The 17,860-nt window shown below is 40.1% G+C and overlaps 1 protein-coding gene across 1 annotated transcript in view; it reads left to right on the top strand.

The window, feature by feature from the left end:
• Positions 1-13,819: 13,819 nt before the first annotated feature.
• The window catches only part of LOC102865712 (cytochrome P450 2E1-like), a 14,490-nt gene continuing 10,449 nt past the window's right edge, over positions 13,820-17,860 (top strand). Inside the window, exons 1-2 of the mRNA XM_006879851.1 lie at positions 13,820-13,996; positions 15,286-15,445. Of these exons, the coding sequence (XP_006879913.1) occupies positions 13,820-13,996; positions 15,286-15,445 (337 nt within the window). The remainder of the gene's footprint in view (positions 13,997-15,285; positions 15,446-17,860) is intronic.

The raw sequence follows: 17,860 nt of genomic DNA, 5'->3' as shown, positions 1-17,860 counted from the left end.
AGTAGAAAAGAGATAGAAGCAACCCGAGTGTTCATCAACAAATGAATGGATAGGAAAACGATGGTATAGTCACATAATGGAATACTATACAGCACCAAAAACAAGGAACTCAGTCTCCCCCCAACTCCAATGTTAGTCCTGTTTTACAACAGTGCCACTATACAGTTATTTTTCCCTTTGTAACTGAGATATCTCACTCAGCATGATGTCCTCCAGGGTCACCCATTTTGAATAATATTGCATTAATTTCCCGTTTTCCAATGCAGTGTAGTATTCCATTGTGTGAATATACCACAGCTTCTCTATCCATTCTCTTATTGATGGACACTTAGGTTGTTTCCAACTCCTTGCTATCATGAACAAAGCTGGGATAAACATGGGTGTGCATATATCTGCTTGAGTGGCAGTTATGGTCTTCTTGGGGTATATTCCCAGTAGTGGAATTGCTGGGTCAAATGGTATTTCTATTTGCAACTTTTTGAGAAAACACCACACCACCTTCCACAGTGGTTGCACCATTTTAATCTCCCACCAAGAGTGAATAAGGGTTTCAGTTTCTCCACAACCTTGCCAGCATTTGTTGCTTGCTGTTCTGTTAAATTTTGCTATTCTGAGTAGGGTGAGATGATATCTCACAGTTGTTTTGATTTGCATCTCTCCTAGAGCTAGGGATGTTAGACATTTCTTCATGTGCTTGTTGGCCATCTGAATGTCTTCTATGGTGAAGTGTCTGTTCATGTCCTGTGCCCGTTTTTCAATTGGATTGTTTACCTTTCTCTTGTTGTGGTGAAGGAACTAATAAAATAATTACACAACATGGGTGATCCTGGAGGATATTATGCTGAGTGAAATATCTCAGTCACAAAAAGGACAAATACTGTATAACACCACTGTTTATAAAACAGGACTGACATGGGGGGTGATGAGAAAATTAAGAAAAGAGGAGATAAGTAATAAACATTGCATTTGGAACAAATGAAGGGAAGAACTATTTAAAAGGAATATATGATTAAGCATTATTTGTATCACAACTGTCCAGAATAAGAGGGGCATAGCAAAGTGGACTGGGGGAGAGGAAGGAGGGAGGAAATTATGCAACAGTGAATGAATATTGTTGGTTTCTTGTTTGTTTGATTTTTAAATTTTATTTTATTAATTTTAATGGACATTTACAAAGATTTTGGATTTCCATTCATTCATTGTTGCACTTTTCTCCCTGCACCCCGCCCCCAGTTCTCTCCTCTCTTTGAAAAGTAAAAGTCTTTCATTGGTATACAATCCCCCCGCAAACAGATGAGGGAGAGAACAGTTTAAAAGCAATATATGATAGGGTATTATGGTTATCACAAGAGTCCAGAATGGAGGTTGTATAGTGGAATGAACTCGGGGTGGTAGGGGGGTTGTGGGGGGATTGTTGTTGGTTTTGTGATTTATTTTTTTTTAAAAAAAACCAAAACAATGAACTGAGCAGTGGAGGGCTAGTAGGGAGGAAAATGTGCAACAATAAATAAATGAAACGTATTTTTAAAAGCAGAGATGGATAATTTCTACCCAGCAAGATGTAAAATTCCCTTTAAAAAATGAAATTGTTGGTCTCATATAAAAACATTTCAGAATTCTGAAGGGCCTCCACAAGAAAAAAACTGATAATCCAATTGCAAAATGGGCAAAAGATATGGAAGACCATGCACAGAGGAAGATATTTGGATCACCAACCAACATGTGAAACAATGCTCAAAATCAATGTCAATAAGAGAGATGCAAATTAAAACCACAGTGAGATACCCTCTCACCACAGTAGCAGTGGTAAAGTTTAACAGGAAAGCAAGTAATAAATGTTGGAGAGGATGTGGTGAGATAGAAACTCTTATACACTGTTGGTGGCATTATAAAATGGTACAATCACCCTGGAAGGCAGTTTGGCGCTTCCTCAAAAAGCTGAACATAGCACTTCCCATTGCCTTTGGGGAGAAAGGACTGAGATGTCCCTGAGGTTGTAGGTACTTTCATCTGGGGGTCCTTACTTCCACAGTTTTGGGGCCATCCCAGGGGCCAAGCAGGACAAGTGACTTTAGTGTGCAGAACATTGAGCACAGGGAAGAATTTTCTTGGCTCCCTGTGACACAGGGCTGACTCATGGGCCTCTCCATTACAGGACGCCCAGGTGGTATCTGATCTGCCACACCAGAGAAAAAGGAGTGCACCAAGGCACAGGAGAAAAGTTCAGGAGAGGTAGGGGCTCTGTGTCAGAGTGAGCACTCCCCATTGCCTATGAGGAGACAGGACTGAGCTGACCCTGGGGTTGTAGGTACCTCCATTGGAGGCCCTTGCTTCTGTGGCTGTGGGGCCATCCCACGGGCCAAACAGGACAAGAAATTTCAGTACACAGACCTTCAGACAGAAGGAAGGAATTTTTATAGCTTTCTGGGAGAGAGAGAAGGCTAAATGGAAACCTCTTGCCCACAAGCTGCTTGAGCTAGCAGCCCTGCTCTCTAATCTCCTGCCACTGCAGAGACAAAGGAAGACATTAAGCTTCAGGAGAAAAGAAACTGCTTTAGTAGAGCACCTGGTCTCATACCACTCACCACTTCATATATGAAGGAGGCCTATAGAGTTGATGTCAGGAGATTACTTCAAGGCAAGATTCTTACAGGGCTGCAGTGCAGAACAGAGAGAACCTCAAGGACTTTAAGAAAGGCAACTTTTTGGCACACAGAGCAACACACAAAGAGCAAGCAGGACAGATGGAATTTGAATGAGAACTATTAAGATAATTAGTTTGGAAGCTTCTGGAGCAGCAAGCCCAGGCAGGGAACAGTGAACCCCAGTGGGAAGCAGCAAGCCCTGGCAGGGAGCAGCATGCCCCAGGGGGGAGCAGTGAGCTGTGGTGGGACCTACCTTTCAGAACCAAACATGGCAGTAGGAATTTGAGTGAGGTACTTAGCAGGTGATCACTGCTGATTGCTGGACCAATTGTAGGACTTCTTCACCTTAAGCAGGAGGGAGTAAGACAGCTGGAGTTTGAGTGAGGTGACAGACCCACTTCCTAAGGGGAAAACCAAGACTTCCTGGTTTTCTGTTCAGCTCACCTCGCATGTACCACTCCACTCCCCACCCCCACCCCCCACGTATCTACATGTGTGCCCACCCTACATGGATCTGTGCACGCACTTCCCCAACTTTTTTCTGGAGCAATGACTTCAGATCAAGAACCTGCTGTATCTTCAGGCACAAAACACTCTACAACAGCAATGTAATGAAAGAAGCAGGGTACTTCATATCCTACACAAGCCCAAAGCAAAATATCACCCCAAAAGTGACAACAGTGTCAATGGATGTCCTAAAGACAGAAAATCTCATGGAACTTTCCGACACAGAATTTAAAAGAACAATGATTGAATATTTTCAATGTGTGAAAGACAAACTTGAAGAATTACAAGACATTACAAGCAAAAACCAGGAGGAGCTTAAAAAAAAACAAAAAAAAACACAAAACAATGCAGATAAAACAAAGGAGGCATTAGAAGCTCTGGCAAAATAAGAGACCACAATCCAAAATATTAAGACCAAGGTTTCAGACGCTGTCAACATAATGAAGGGACATATGAACAGAGTTGAGGAGATGAAACACAGAATTAGTGAAGTAGAAGATAGAATTGCCACAAAAACTGATCTGCTAGAGTAAAAAGAAGAATCAAAATGGAAAGAAAAAGAAGAAAACCTAAGAATAATGTGGGACACCATCAAGAGAAATAACATGTGCATCATCATAATCCCAGAACAGGAAGAAGCAAGTAAAGGCACCAAAATGTTGTGGAAGAATTACTGGAAGAAAAGTTTCCAGGCGTAATGAAGAATGACAGAATATATACTGAAGAACCTGAGTGAACACCATAAATAGACACCAAAGGAAAAAACGTCATATCATAGTAAAATTTGCCAGAACAAAAGATAAGGAGAGAATCCTGAAAGCAGTGAGGGAAAAACAAAGAGTAACCTAAAAGGGAGAGCAGATAAGATTAAATGCCAATTTCTCAGCAGAAACCATGCAAGTAAGAAGACAATGGGATGAAATATATCAAACACTCAAAGAACACAACTGTCAAACAAGAATATTGTACCCAGAAAAATTGTCCATTAAATATCAAGGACAGAGCAAGATATTCCTAAAGGAACGGAACCTAAGGGAATTTGTAAAAACAAGCCAGCATTGCAGGAAACACTGAGAGGTATCCTTCTTATAGAGGTGCCACAGAAAGCAGGATGGACCAAAGTAACTAGCAACAACACCAAAAAAAGAACTCAGCAAAATGATAGCAATAAAACCTTGCCTCTCAATAATCACACTGAATGTGATTGGTATAAATGCACCACTGAAGAGAAAAAGAGTGGCAGATTGGATTAAAAAACCAAAATCCATCAATACGCTGTCTACATGAAATGCACCTGAAAAATGAAGATAAAGAAAGACTAAACAATAAAGGATGGGAAAAACACACCAAGCAAATGGCTACCAGAACAAACAGGAGTAGTGATATTAATCTCTGATAACATAAATTTCATTGCAGAAACCACCATAAAGGACAAGGAAGGTCACTACATAATGCTTAAAGGGTCAATAGAACAACAAGACATAACAAAAATAAGTATCTATGCACCAAATGAAAGACCTGCAAAATATGTAAAACAAACATTAACAAAACTGAAAAAAAATAGACAATATTCCTATAGTAGTTGGGCTGGAATTCAGTTTGGAAGTCTTCTACAGGAGCCAGATTCTACAAAGGCTTGTTTTCTGGTACTGATGAGGATAATGGGTGTGAGATGATGTGATTTGACCTCCTATCTAAGAAACCATTTGGTTGGCAGTATCTTAAAAACCATTTGGTTGGCAGTATGGGGCTGGAATCCAGTTTGGAAGTTGTCTGCAGGAGATGGATTCTACAGAGGCTGGGTGATTTTAATCTGTAGCCCTTAGGCCTGGTTTTAAGGGTTTTTTGTCAAACATTCTTCTAAGTGGTATAGCAATGGTCTGTCCAGAGTACAGTGGTTTCTGTGATGTTAAACACTGTGACACTAATGTGTTAAATGTGATAATGGCTACCCATGGTGGAGCTTCCCTATTAAAACAAGCTTGGAAGCAGGAGTGGCAACCACTTCAGAAATGGCTTGCCTCCAGAAACTTTATGAATGTGAAGGAATGATTAAAGTTATACAAGTGTTGAGGTCTTTTGTTTATCATAGGCTCACTATGAGTCATCTACAACTCAATGACACTTAACAAGAACAACAACTATAGTAGTTCGAGACTTCAGTACACCACTCTCAAGAAAGGATAGAACTTCCAGAAAGAAACTCAACAAAGGTGCTGAAGAATTAAACCACACAATAAACCAACTCAATTTCATAGATATTTATGAGTTAATGCATCCAAAAAAAGCACAGTACAATTTCTTATCCAATGTTCATGGAACATTCTCCAGAATAGATAACATTTTAGATCACAAGGCAAGCATCAATAATTTTAAAAAACATAGAAATAATACAAAGCACCTTCTCAGACCACAATGCTATAAAATTGGAAATTAATAACAAGAGGATAAAGGAGAAGGGAGCTCTGGTGGCCTAGTGGCAAGAAACTGCACTGCAATCCCAGAGGTATGCAGTTTAAATCCACCAGATGCTTTGCTGGAGAAGGAGGGACAATCTCCTCCTGTACCAGTCAGCTCCAATTTGATGATACACACAAAAAATAATAAAATAAAAATTTAAAAAAGTATAAAGGAGAAAATATATACATTTGAAAGCTGAACAACACCTTGTTTCAACATGTGTGGGTACTAGAAGAAAAAAAATGAAATAAAAAAGTTTCTTGAAACAAATGACAATGAAAACACCACTTACCCAAACCTCTGGGAAACAGTCAAAGCAGTAATCAGAGGTCAATTTATAGCAATAAGCAAACACCTCCAAAGGCAGGAAAAAATGACCATTGATTCTCTAACCCATCAACTCCAACAAATTTTAAAAGAATAGCAAGAAAACATGACATCCTCTAAAAAAATTGAAATTATTAAAATTAGTGCAAAAATAAATGAAATAGAAATCAGAAAAAAATACTAAGCAAAGGCACAAAAAATTTGTTATTGTTGTTATGTTAAGTCAACTGTGACTCAGCGACACTATGCACCTATAGCTCTGAACCTTGCCCTATCCTGAGCCAGTATCACTTTCTCTGACACAACTACCCCTGTTATGTCCGTTACTTTGTCAATCCATCTCATCCTGGCTCTTTCTCTCCTGCACTGTCCTCCACACTTCCAACCATGATGCTCTTCTCCAAGGGCTGGTCAGTCCTGGCAATATGCCCAAAGTATGTCAGAGCTTCAAAATCCTTGCCTCCAAGGAGGAACTTGTTTTCACCCACTCTAGGATAGACTTGTTTGTTCTCTTGGCAGTCCACAGTATGTTCAATATTCTTCTCCAGCAAGCAGGTGTAAAAACCATGGCCTGAATCGGGCCCTCTTTACAGACTGTCATTGTTGCTCTTTCACACTCTGGATAGGTCCCTGATAGAGGATTTTCCTAATGCAATTCATATTTTGATTTCCTGATTGTAGGAGTAGTAACAATAATTTCTGATAAAACAGACTTCAGAGTAAAAACCTGCATAAGAGAGAAGTAAGAACAGTATATAATGCTTAAGGACTCAGGACTCAATAGAGCAAGAGGACATAACTGTAATTAATATTCGTGCACTAAATTTTAGAGCTGGAAAATACACAAAACAAATATTAATAGGCTTGAAAAAGAAATAGACAACACCACAATAGTAGTTCAATATACCACTCTCAATGAAAGAAAGGACAACTAGAAATAAACTGAACCAAGATGCAGAAAAATGCAAGTAATCAGTTCGACCTCATAGACATATATAACTTAATACATCTGTCAAAGTTCAGTATACATTTTTCTCTAACACACACAGAACTTTCTCCAGAATAGACCATAGGTTAAGCCACAAAGCAAGCCTCAATCAATTTAAAAAAACAATGAAATACTACAAAATATTTTCTCTGACAACAAGGTATGACATTAGCAATCAACAAATTGAGGATAAAGGAGATAAAAATATTCACCTGGAAGCTAACATGCACTAGACTACTATTGAGTAATAGAAGAAATAAAAATTAAACAAAAAAGTTTCCTAAAACAAGAGAGAATGAGAACACAACATACCACAACCTCTCTGATACGGCAAAAGAAGTACTCAGAGATTAATTCATAGGAATAAGAAAATACATCAAAATGGAAGAAAGAATGAAAATCAACCATTTAACTTAAAGTCTCCAACAAATATAAAAAGAATAGTAAGCAAACCCAACAACATCTAAAATAAATAAATGTGTAAATATAAGGGCAGAAGGAAATGGAACCGAAAACAGAAAAACAATTGAATAGATAAAGCATTTCCACAAAGAAAAGCGAGACAGCTCAAGAGAAGCAGAGAGATAAATATGTGACAAAGAATTTGTTGAAAAGAATACCTAATTTACAACTAAAAATGTAAAGAAATTCCTTTCCTTACTATTAATAAGGGAGATGCATATCAGGACTTCAATTAAGCACCATTTTATATACTTTACTTGTCATAAGTTGACTCAGATTCTTCACATAGACAAAGAAAAATGGTTCCACAGGGACTTCTTAGCTTTGCTCTTAGTAATGGGCCAAAGGTAAGAAATCTATTAGGTGTAGGAGCACTGTGAATCAACATAATCTCTTATCAACTTGAATTAAGAGTGTAAATTGCCCTAAATACCTGGAAAAACAGTATCTATTAGGTTAGTTGAGTACCCAATCAGACTTGAGTTCTTGGACATTGTTCCAAGAAGCATGTATGAGAACTCTCCTAGAAATGGTGTGTTTGGGTTTTTTGTTTGTTTGTTTGTTTTGGTTTTTTTCAGTAGAAAAACTTGGGAATGATATGACAGCGTAGTGAATAAACAAATTATGACACATTCATATCATTGAGATCAGTGGACTAAGTCATAGCCTATTGCATAAATCAATCTTACAGAGAATATTAATTAAGCAGAAGAATAGTTTTCAGACATATAAAAGTTATGAAAATATCTTTAAAATTTATAAGGAAAGCAAAAGCATCAATGTAAACCCATGCTGTTGTTTTTCTGCTATTGCTATGTATCATGTAGTCAGAAGTGACTTGTAGCTGACAAGCAGGTTTTCAGAGGCAGTAAATCACACTGGTGGAGATTATTCATCTTTTGCTGGTGGATTTGAATTACATTTCTTTGCATTGGCAGTGCAAGTCCTTACCACTAAGCCAACATAGTTCCATACCGAAGATAAAATCACAGGAAATATTAAAAGCAAAAATAGTCTTTGGTAGAAAAGTGTATACAGGATGATGAAGTTAGAATGCGATATCATTTTTGTGTTGGCTGTGCGTTAAAAAAGGTTTAATATTATTATTACACAAGCTAAACACGCCACATATCCTTTTTCATGTTTCAAATATGCTATTAGAGATGACAAAGGAAAAGCTACTGGAGACTTTCCCTTTAGCTGCTCAGGTGTTCTCCGGTGGACACTACCATGGTTTTCCCTCCCTGTGGTGCCTCTCACAGGGGACTCTGTTGCCAAGCACCACCACCACTGATCTTCAACATACTGATACTTCCCAAACAGAATCCAGGAGGGCTGCAACCTTCACACAGCAGGATAATACTTCTGCTAATGGTGGAAAATGGTGTTGCTTGTTCTCAGAACCTTGAACAGTATTGGAATTTGGAAACAGAGCTAACTGACAGATGTAACAACAGGCTCATTAAATCCCCATTCGGCGTGGAATGACTTTGTTCTTGAGCCAAGTTTACTTATCCTTTGACCAGGATGATGTTTTGTGTTCCCTGCTTTTCTTTTACTTGGAAAAGAGTTTTGACTTTTGCCACATCTTTAAACTATGAATGGTATTACAAAATTGTCTTCCCTTAAATTTCTATTCCATTTTACCATAGAAAATAGTCCTTAAGTCAACTCTTTTGAGTATGTTTTCACTTCCACCCATACTCCACTACCTTCTTGCTTACCCACAGCTCTTTGGTTGCTGCAATATTCTTCTACCTTGAGATATTTTATACCTCCTTTTTGTGAACTTGAAATAGGAGACAATCACTACATTAAGTCAATCTAAGGTAGCTGCTTATTATGTGTTCTGCTGTGGGAAGAGAGCTTGGCACTGTAGAGGGAGTCCAGAGAGCCCAGGGGAAGTACTGCAGACCAGGAAACTTCTTTGCACATTCCAAATATATTTCCCTCACGAAGATCCTTTTCTCTGTATAATCTCATTCTGGGTGTGAGGAACTTCATATCTAAGAGCATGAATCTAAGAACAAAAAAAGATACAACAGAACTAAAAGAGAGGAGACTACCAAGGTGTATTTTGAGGGAAAAGAATTTGCTAAGCAAAGTATCAATACTAATGAAAATACTAAAGCTTAATTTGTAAAGTAGAAGAAAATATGTATGTGAAGAAATGTAAAACTAGAAAGGTTCTAAGTATAAAATCTCTGAGAATTAGTGTAGTGGCATGACATAGTACATAGAAATAGAGAAGAAAAGATATAATAAGTGTGCTCTTGCTCAAAAATGTCAATTTTACCAATGATCATAATAGTTATGACTGCATAAGAGAAGACTATCAAATTATGTCAAAAGAACAAGAAACTCTTTAAGCCATACACAGAGAAAATGGAATACTGTATTGTCTCCATGATTCCTGAATACTTGAGCCCACTGTTACACTCACTCTTTCCATCCATCTTATTGAGGGGTCCTCTTCTCTTTCCATAACCCTCTACTTTTCCCAGTGTGATTTTTCTAAGCACTAGTTCTAATAACAGGTCTAAAATGTGCAAGATGAAGTTTCTGCATTCTTGACTCCAAAGAAGCCATTGATTGCACTTCCTCCAATTTATTTATTCTTTTGGAAGACCATGGTTTATTCAATACTCTTCTCCAATTCCACAACTCAAAGGCATGACTTATTCTTTGGTTTTCCTTATTCATTGTCCAACTTTCATATCATAAGAAGCAACTAAAAATACCATGACTTGAATCAAGCACATCTTAATCTTTTAACTGATATTCTTGCCCTTTAGCACTTTGTAGAGGTCCTTCACAGCAGATTTTCTCAATGCAACACATCTTTTCATTTCTTGAATGTTGCTACCTGGGTGTGATTGCAAATACAAGAAAAATTAAGTCACTGATAACTTCAATTCTTTTCTCCATCTATCATGATGTTACCTATCACTCTGGTGGTGAGAAGTATTGTCTTAAGAAGCAACCCATTCTGAATTGAGGGTTGTAAGGTTAGGGCTAGGGTGTTGTTGTTGTTGTTAATCTTTGATATTCATCAGTTAGGGATTCAAATCTATTTCACTTTCTATAAGCAAGGTTCTGCCATCTGAATAATATGGGTTGTTATTGAATAGTCATCCAATCCTGTTGCCATATTCTTTTTCCATACAGTCCAGCTTCTTGAATTATTGACTCAGAACACAGATTGAATAGGCATGGAGAAAGTATACAACCTTGACGCATACATTCCATGACTCAAATTTTCAGCAAAATTTTAATTGCATGTGCTGTTAACTATACTGTTCAATAATCCCCCCCATTTATGGAATCAGTTTTCTTTGTAGTAGTTACAATATTAATATCTTTCTATTGTTAAATGAAATTACTCTCTTCCTAATTTTTTATCATAGACAAATAAACACTTCCAATATTGTTTTCATTTGTTCCAACATCTCAGTCAGTAAAAATTCAACTGTTGGAGCCTTAATTTTCTCCCATGTTTTCAGTGCAATTTGGATTTGTCCTCTGTTCTTGATCATATGTTATCTCCTGAAATGGTTGAATATTGACCAGTTACTTTTGGAACAGTAATTCTGTGTATCCCGTCCTTCTTCTTTTGATATGTTCTCTTTTTATTCCTCCATGTTATTGTTGTTAGATGCTGCCAAGTCAAGTCTGACTTATAATGACCCTTTGTACAACCATGGGCTGCCAAGAGAACAAACAGCTCTGTCCTGGAGAGGGTGAAGCCACATTGCTTTCTGGAGGCAAGAATTTTGAAACTCTGTCTCATACTTTGGGCATGTTGCCAGGAGTGACCAGTCGTTGGAGAAGGTCATCATGCTTGGAAGAGTTGAGGGACACCTCAGGAGAGGAAGACCCTGGATGAGATTAATTGACACAGTGACTGGGGTACTATGGGTAAGGGTGTTGGAGACAGTGAGATTGGCTTAGGATAGGACAGGGTTCAGAGTTATTGTATCTCAGGTCACTATGAGTTGCAGGTGACTCTACGGCATATAACAACAACAACAACAACAACAACAACATATGCAATAGGATGTGACACTGCCCAATCTTATATCACCCTTAGAATCACTGGTGGATGATTGCAGTCATTGTCTCCTTCCATCTCATGTGAGTGTTCCTCTTTTTCACTAATCTTCCCAAATTGTAACTTAAAGCTTCACTTTTCCTCCCCCCTCCCCCCCCAATTTTTCAGCTTAAGAAATGTCCCATGCGTTCTTCCCTTTTGGTTTTCTAACTCAGGATCTTTGCATATCTAACTCGATGACTTTACAGATTTCCTTCCAATACTTTACCTTCTCAAGCCACTCATAGAAATCTTCTGCTTAGTTCTTTATCTTCATTTTTCTTTCCATTTTATTTAATGTCTCTTTATTCAGCAATGAGCTTCAATATCTCTTCTGCATTCATTTTGGCCTTTCTTGTTTTTTAAATTATTTTTGTGCACTCCATTTCATTTTTGTAACTTCCACTTTTCCAGATTTGTGCTTTGTACATTCCATGTTACAATTATTAGTGTTTGTTGCTGTTTTTTTCCTCATTTCAAGCCATGCCACATTAGCAAAGTAAGACATCTAAAGCTTTATTCTATCCACTTCTTTAGGGTTAACTCTACTTTGAGGAAACAGCTCTTCGCCAATCAAACTTTTAGCATCTCCCAAACCAAAGGTCTCATCTTCCAGCACTATATCAGACAATGTTCTACAGCTATTTATAATGGGTTTGCTGGCATTTTAGTTTTAGAAGTAAATCACCTGGTTATTCTTCCTAGCCTATCTTAGACTAGATTTGGAGCTCCATTAAAAACCTGTTCCCTATGAGTGATCCTATAGGATTTGAAATATTGGAGGCATAGAGTTCAGCATCACTACAGCATGCAAAGCACCACATTATGAATAAATAGATAAACCAATTGTAGTGGTTTTGGTACTATTGTTGTTAGGCATCTTAGAATTCTTTCAGCTTCTGCTTATTATGTAATTCTAAAGCCACTTCTACGTTTTTGGCACCCCACTATCAGTACCAAATTGTGTTCTAGTTATAAGTACTATTATAATTAGAAATATTGTGAGTGGATGCTTTAACAAACAGAAATTTACTTTCCTAGTTTTGTAGGCTGAGAATTTGAGTTGAGAATACTGCACTAGAGAAAGGCTTTTTCTCTAGTCAGCCCTGGAACAGGGTTCTTTTCTCTTTGAGCTTCTGAGATTTGGCTCTTTTCTTTCCTCATCTCTGCTTGCTTATAACTTGTAAGAGATTGACTCAAAACATATCTTTTTGGAATGTGATGTCTGTTCTCATGATGGTCTTCGTGTGCCCCGGTTGCTCTGCCGTCTCTGCCTAAGGCATTGCTGATGCCAGCCAGAGGTGCAGTCTTACTCCTCTGTGGGGTGAGCACAACACCGTTGCTGATGAGTGATTTCATTTCTTCTGCACAGTTTAAAAACAAACAAACAAAAACCAAAACAAAACATATCTTATTCCAATCTTGTCTCAGTAATATAACTAGCATAACCTATTGCCATACTGGATTATAGCTACAAGCATGGTGCTGTTGTTAGCAACCCTATGAACAACAGACGTGACATGTTTGACCTATCATGCACTGCCCTCACTATCTCTGAAATGCTCAAGACCATTGTTATAGCCATTGCTCGCTGTGTCAATCCATAGCGGAATCAAGTTAAATATCCACAACACATTTTTTTGAGGGGGTGAGGGAGCAAATGGAGACACAGTTCAATGCATGACAAAGAACAACTTTTAAAAGTATATAAAACTTTGTGCGAATGTAGTGTACTCATTATAAAGGGGGATTTTATTTTAGCTCACATTTGCTCCCCTTATTTCAGTTTAATTTGCCCATCGATCTGATTGTGTCGTATCAAATTCAAGATTTTAGTTCTTCTCTGGTCTCACCATCCTGGTGCATTGTTCTTTGGAACCTTGGGAGAGCAGCTCAACCAAGCATCCTGATTAACTTTAAGAGCTGTCACCTGCCATTAGACTTCCAGCATACACTTGATGCTGTCTTACACAAAACTCACCCCAATTTCACCCCTTTTTCCATCCAGTGCAAAGGGGAGGCAGGTCTCCACCCTACACTCTGGCCTATGACTGGTGGAGCTCCCCTACATGGAGTTCTCACTGGCACCTCTGCCAACAGCCGTGTTGACAGAGCTCAGGCCAGCCCTTGGGGGAGGGGAGTATCACTTGGTTTTCCAAAACACACCCACTCCAGGACATGCCCTTTGAAATCATGGCCAACAACAACTAATAATAAACTGATCGTTTGGGTAAAGAAAGGCATTGGTTAGAGGGTCACCCTCCTTCCTGGTAGTGCATTATAAAAACTTTGCCTTCCCACAGACTCCTTCTGCAAGTCAACACAGGGATCCACAGCACCATGGCTGCTCTAGGAGTCACCATCACCCTGCTGGTGTGGGTGGCTACCCTGCTACTCATCTCCATCTGGAAGCAGATCTACAGCAGCTGGAAGCTGCCCCCTGGCCCTTTCCCACTTCCTATTCTTGGGAATCTTTTCCAGATTGAACTTAAGGACATCCCTAAATCATTCACCAGGGTAAGAGAAGTACTGTTAATTTCGGGAGAAGAATCAGGTGTGTGTATATTTGAGTCATTACCTTGGGCTACTACTGAGTAACCGAACTAATATATGAGCATCCAGGAGTCATGGTCAAAATATTTAGTTCATATGAAAGTTTGGCACTCACCATTCAGAACAAGCTTGGGCCATGGCACAGCTTCTATATGGGCATTTACTGTCTGTTGCTAAGTGGATCCTGCAAAGGCATTGTGCTTATAACTGTGCTATTTGCCACTTGGTATTGGAAAGTTTATGATGTTTTCACAACCGGGTACACACTGGTTGGGTGCCAACCTCAAACCGTTTGCACAATGCCACAAAAACAACTGAAAAGTATAGTGGTCACCTAGCCCATGTGGTAGCAGCATAACAAGGGCACCCGTCCTCAGGTTGTTGTGAGGGTGGAATGAGTAAATAAATCTAAATGCTATATTATTTGAAACATCTGTTAACTTTGTTAATAAGCTGTTAGACATGGCACAGATTTTGACGGTTGTCTGCTCTACAAAGTGTATGAATTGAATACTATTCCGAGAGGGGCTGAGATAGCAGTGAGTGAGGGCTCTCCAGAGTCCAGGGTTTGGTGGAGGTGACTAGAGCAGACAATGGATACTACCAAGGATCCAGGCCCATTGGCCTGCATGTGTTCAGGCTGGGAAAAAGGAATGTGAAGCCTTAGCAGGCAGGTAGGGCTCTCTAGGAATGCAGTGAATTCCGGTGCATGTAGCACAGTTGAGACTCTTTGTGGCTCCCACCTGAGAAGTCATTCTATGGAATTTCGTCTATCTGGAACTGCCTACCAAGTCACAAGACACAGCTATGTAAGTGTGTCCCCAAGTGCTAACAACAGAGGATGTGTCTGCAAACTTCATCTTCACAAACATCATTGCTTTTTATTCAGTAAGACAGTACTTCTTTCACAGATTAAATGCTTAAATTAGATTTTTAGATATAGAACAGAGGACAGTAAACGTGTTTGTGGAGCTGAGGAGGGGTCGAGGTGGTAGTTGACTGGATTTAAGGCTATTTTCCCTGGGCAGCTGTACCTGAGTGATCGGCAGGGACTGAAATGGCCTTGGGGTTTGCATAGTCCCTTCTACTTCTCAGAGCCAAGTCTCTGACGGAGATCCCCTTCTGCAGTTTGACATGAACCAAAACAGTGGCTCTCTCAGACCCTCTGAGTTCTCCTGGTGATAAGGAAGATCTTCCTTCACTTTTGCCCAAAGGACAAACTTTTGAGACTCATTCTTTGCCTTGTGTCTCAGCTCGCAGAGCGCTATGGACCTGTGTTCACAGTATACCTGGGCAGCCGGCGTGTTGTGGTCGTACACGGCTACAAGGCAGTGAAAGAAGTCCTGCTCCAGCACAAGAATGAGTTTTCTGGACGAGGCGAGATCCCAGCATTCCATATCTTCAAGAACCGTGGTAAGCCTCCCTCCTTATGGGGCTATGCACACTGACAATAAATAGGAAACAGCAGCTATGATCTTAGAAATGAGGAAATTCCTCAGAACAAAGACTTGTCTAAGCCATGACACGTCTGACAAGTACCCTGGGAACTAATGAGCAGGCCGTTGCCCCTTGCAGTTTCCATCTTCAGATGTGAGCACTCAATGGACAATTTAAAATTAATTGTCATAGGAGCTGTCTTCCACCTCAGACACCACTCAGGGGATGCCATGGATCGGTCATTCGTTTATTCCTTGCAGAGCAACATTTTAGCTAGAGTGCTACATGAGACACGCATCTGCTCTCCCAAATGAAAAAAGTGCATTCAGGATCTCTGTGGCCACCTCTGATTAGCAAAATAGGCATGGTCTCCAGACAGACACCAGGGCTTGATTGCCTGACATTCTCCAGCCCACCCATCACCTCTTGGCTTCTCCCCTATTCATTCCTTTTCCTCTCTCCCCACCTCTTCGGGAGCTTTTCCCACTCTTAGCTGTTTCCTGCACATATGTCCATTGCTGGCTGGACAGTGCACACATGAAAGTGATTTTTCTCAGCTACTCCTTGCTTTCTCAGGAAAAAATGTCTCCCAACTCTTTCAGGTATGTTCTGACAAGAAAAGTACAGACTCCAGCTCAGGACATCCAGACACTTGTACACTGTTCCCCTGTGTCCGGTGACCTCACTTAAGTTCTTCATCTGAGCATAACTTATCCGGAGAATACATAGTAGCCTTTGCAAAGAAGTGGTTGTGGGCTGAGTGCCAAGGATCACTGGGCTGAGCTTTTTACCAACCTCATGTCTGTTTTCTGTCACCAATCCAGTAAGGGGCTTTTCTCCTTAGTAGCACAAGACTGGCAAAACTCACTGCACCTAGCTGCTACAGTGAGGCTTTCACACCTACTCCAGAAACGCCAAACCTGCTCCAATGAGAATCCCAAATCTCCTCTGATGCTTCTGCAGGGAAAGTTCCCCGTTGCCCTCCCTGTTCCACTGTCCACTCCCCACTCTGTTGCCCCTCTGGGTCCAACCACTACTCTCCCTGCTCTGCTGCCTTCATCCCCACTCTGCTACCCCTGTTCTTCACCTTTGCCCTCCTCCTGACTGTTCTGCAGCGCTCATGACCCTCTGCTCTGATACCCTCTTCCATATTCCCTTCTTCGCTTGCCTTAACTACTGCTGAAGCAAGATTTCAAAACAGACTAAATATGAGTATTAGATCCACCCTGCTTAACTGGAAAACTTAGCCAATTTCATGATCAATCTCTTGAAACTTTATATTTTTTTATTTATGTAGAATTGCATAGAGACTTAGCTCTTTTCCCTTTCTGTTCTATATTCCACACTCAGGATGTTTAAATCAAGGGCATGCTATCTCCCCCACACACACACTTGGAGATTATGGATTTGTTTTACTTCTTTGAGGTTCCTAAGAACAAAATCAATTGTCCCAATTCCTTATAGTTAAATAAGAGGAGCTTTAATGGAAGATGACCCCATGAGAACGGGAGACATGATCTACCCATGAATCTGAATCTGCTACCCTTGAATACAGCCAGGGGGTCAGAACTCAAGGTGGACTTAGTGCACTCAGTTTCCAGGTGTCTAGAGTTGACCTTGGGCTCTGGGGACCTGATTGTGCATGCATTGCTTCCAGAATAAGGACAAGGCTGTGCATGATCGTTATAGTGTTGAGCTGTGGTTCCTCACTGGGATTGTACTGCTTCAGTAAATCTATGTGAAGATAAAAGCCTGGCCTTCTTGCCCCATGTGGCCTCTCTCTGTTCTCCTTCCTCCTGTACCTCTTGGCTTTCCCAAGAACTTTTGTAAATTCTTTAGCCATCTCCACCTCCTTTCCTATGCAAACTTGCTCTTCTTTATACCACCTCTTTTTGGAGCTGCCCACGACCTGCCTCCACCTTCTCTCACTGATGAGTCCTTCCTTCCCAAACACACTCTGCCTGGATTCTATAATCTCACACTTTCCACTTTCCTGGCTCCTCCTTCCAACAGCCTCTGTAGCATTTTCCGTTAGAGCTTTGAGCACTAAAGGTCCACCCAGGCTCAGCTTGGGCTCTGCCCCCAGGATATCTCTTTGCTGCACTTGTGTGATTATTCTCCCTCCTTGTCTACAGATCATGGAGAGTGTCTTACTCCAGCATTTGCTTATCCTAGAGCTGAGTTTACGATTGGAGCAATATGCCAACAGAGAACTGCCAGATGTGCAGGCTGGATTTAGAAGAGGCCGTGGTACTAGGGATATTATAGCTAATGTTATATGGATCTTGGCAGAAAGCAGAAGAATGTCTATCTGTGCTTCATTGACTATGCAAAGGCTTTTGACTGTGTGGATCACAACAAGCTATGGCTGACTCTGAGAAGAATGGGAAT

Source organism: Elephantulus edwardii, unplaced genomic scaffold (genome assembly GCF_000299155.1).
Source record: "Elephantulus edwardii isolate Elephantulus edwardi_28Jun2011 unplaced genomic scaffold, EleEdw1.0 scaffold00006, whole genome shotgun sequence".
In the NCBI taxonomy this organism is placed as follows: domain Eukaryota; kingdom Metazoa; phylum Chordata; class Mammalia; order Macroscelidea; family Macroscelididae; genus Elephantulus; species Elephantulus edwardii.
Note: the sequence above shows the minus strand (reverse complement) of the source record. Positions and strands in the feature narration are given on the sequence as shown.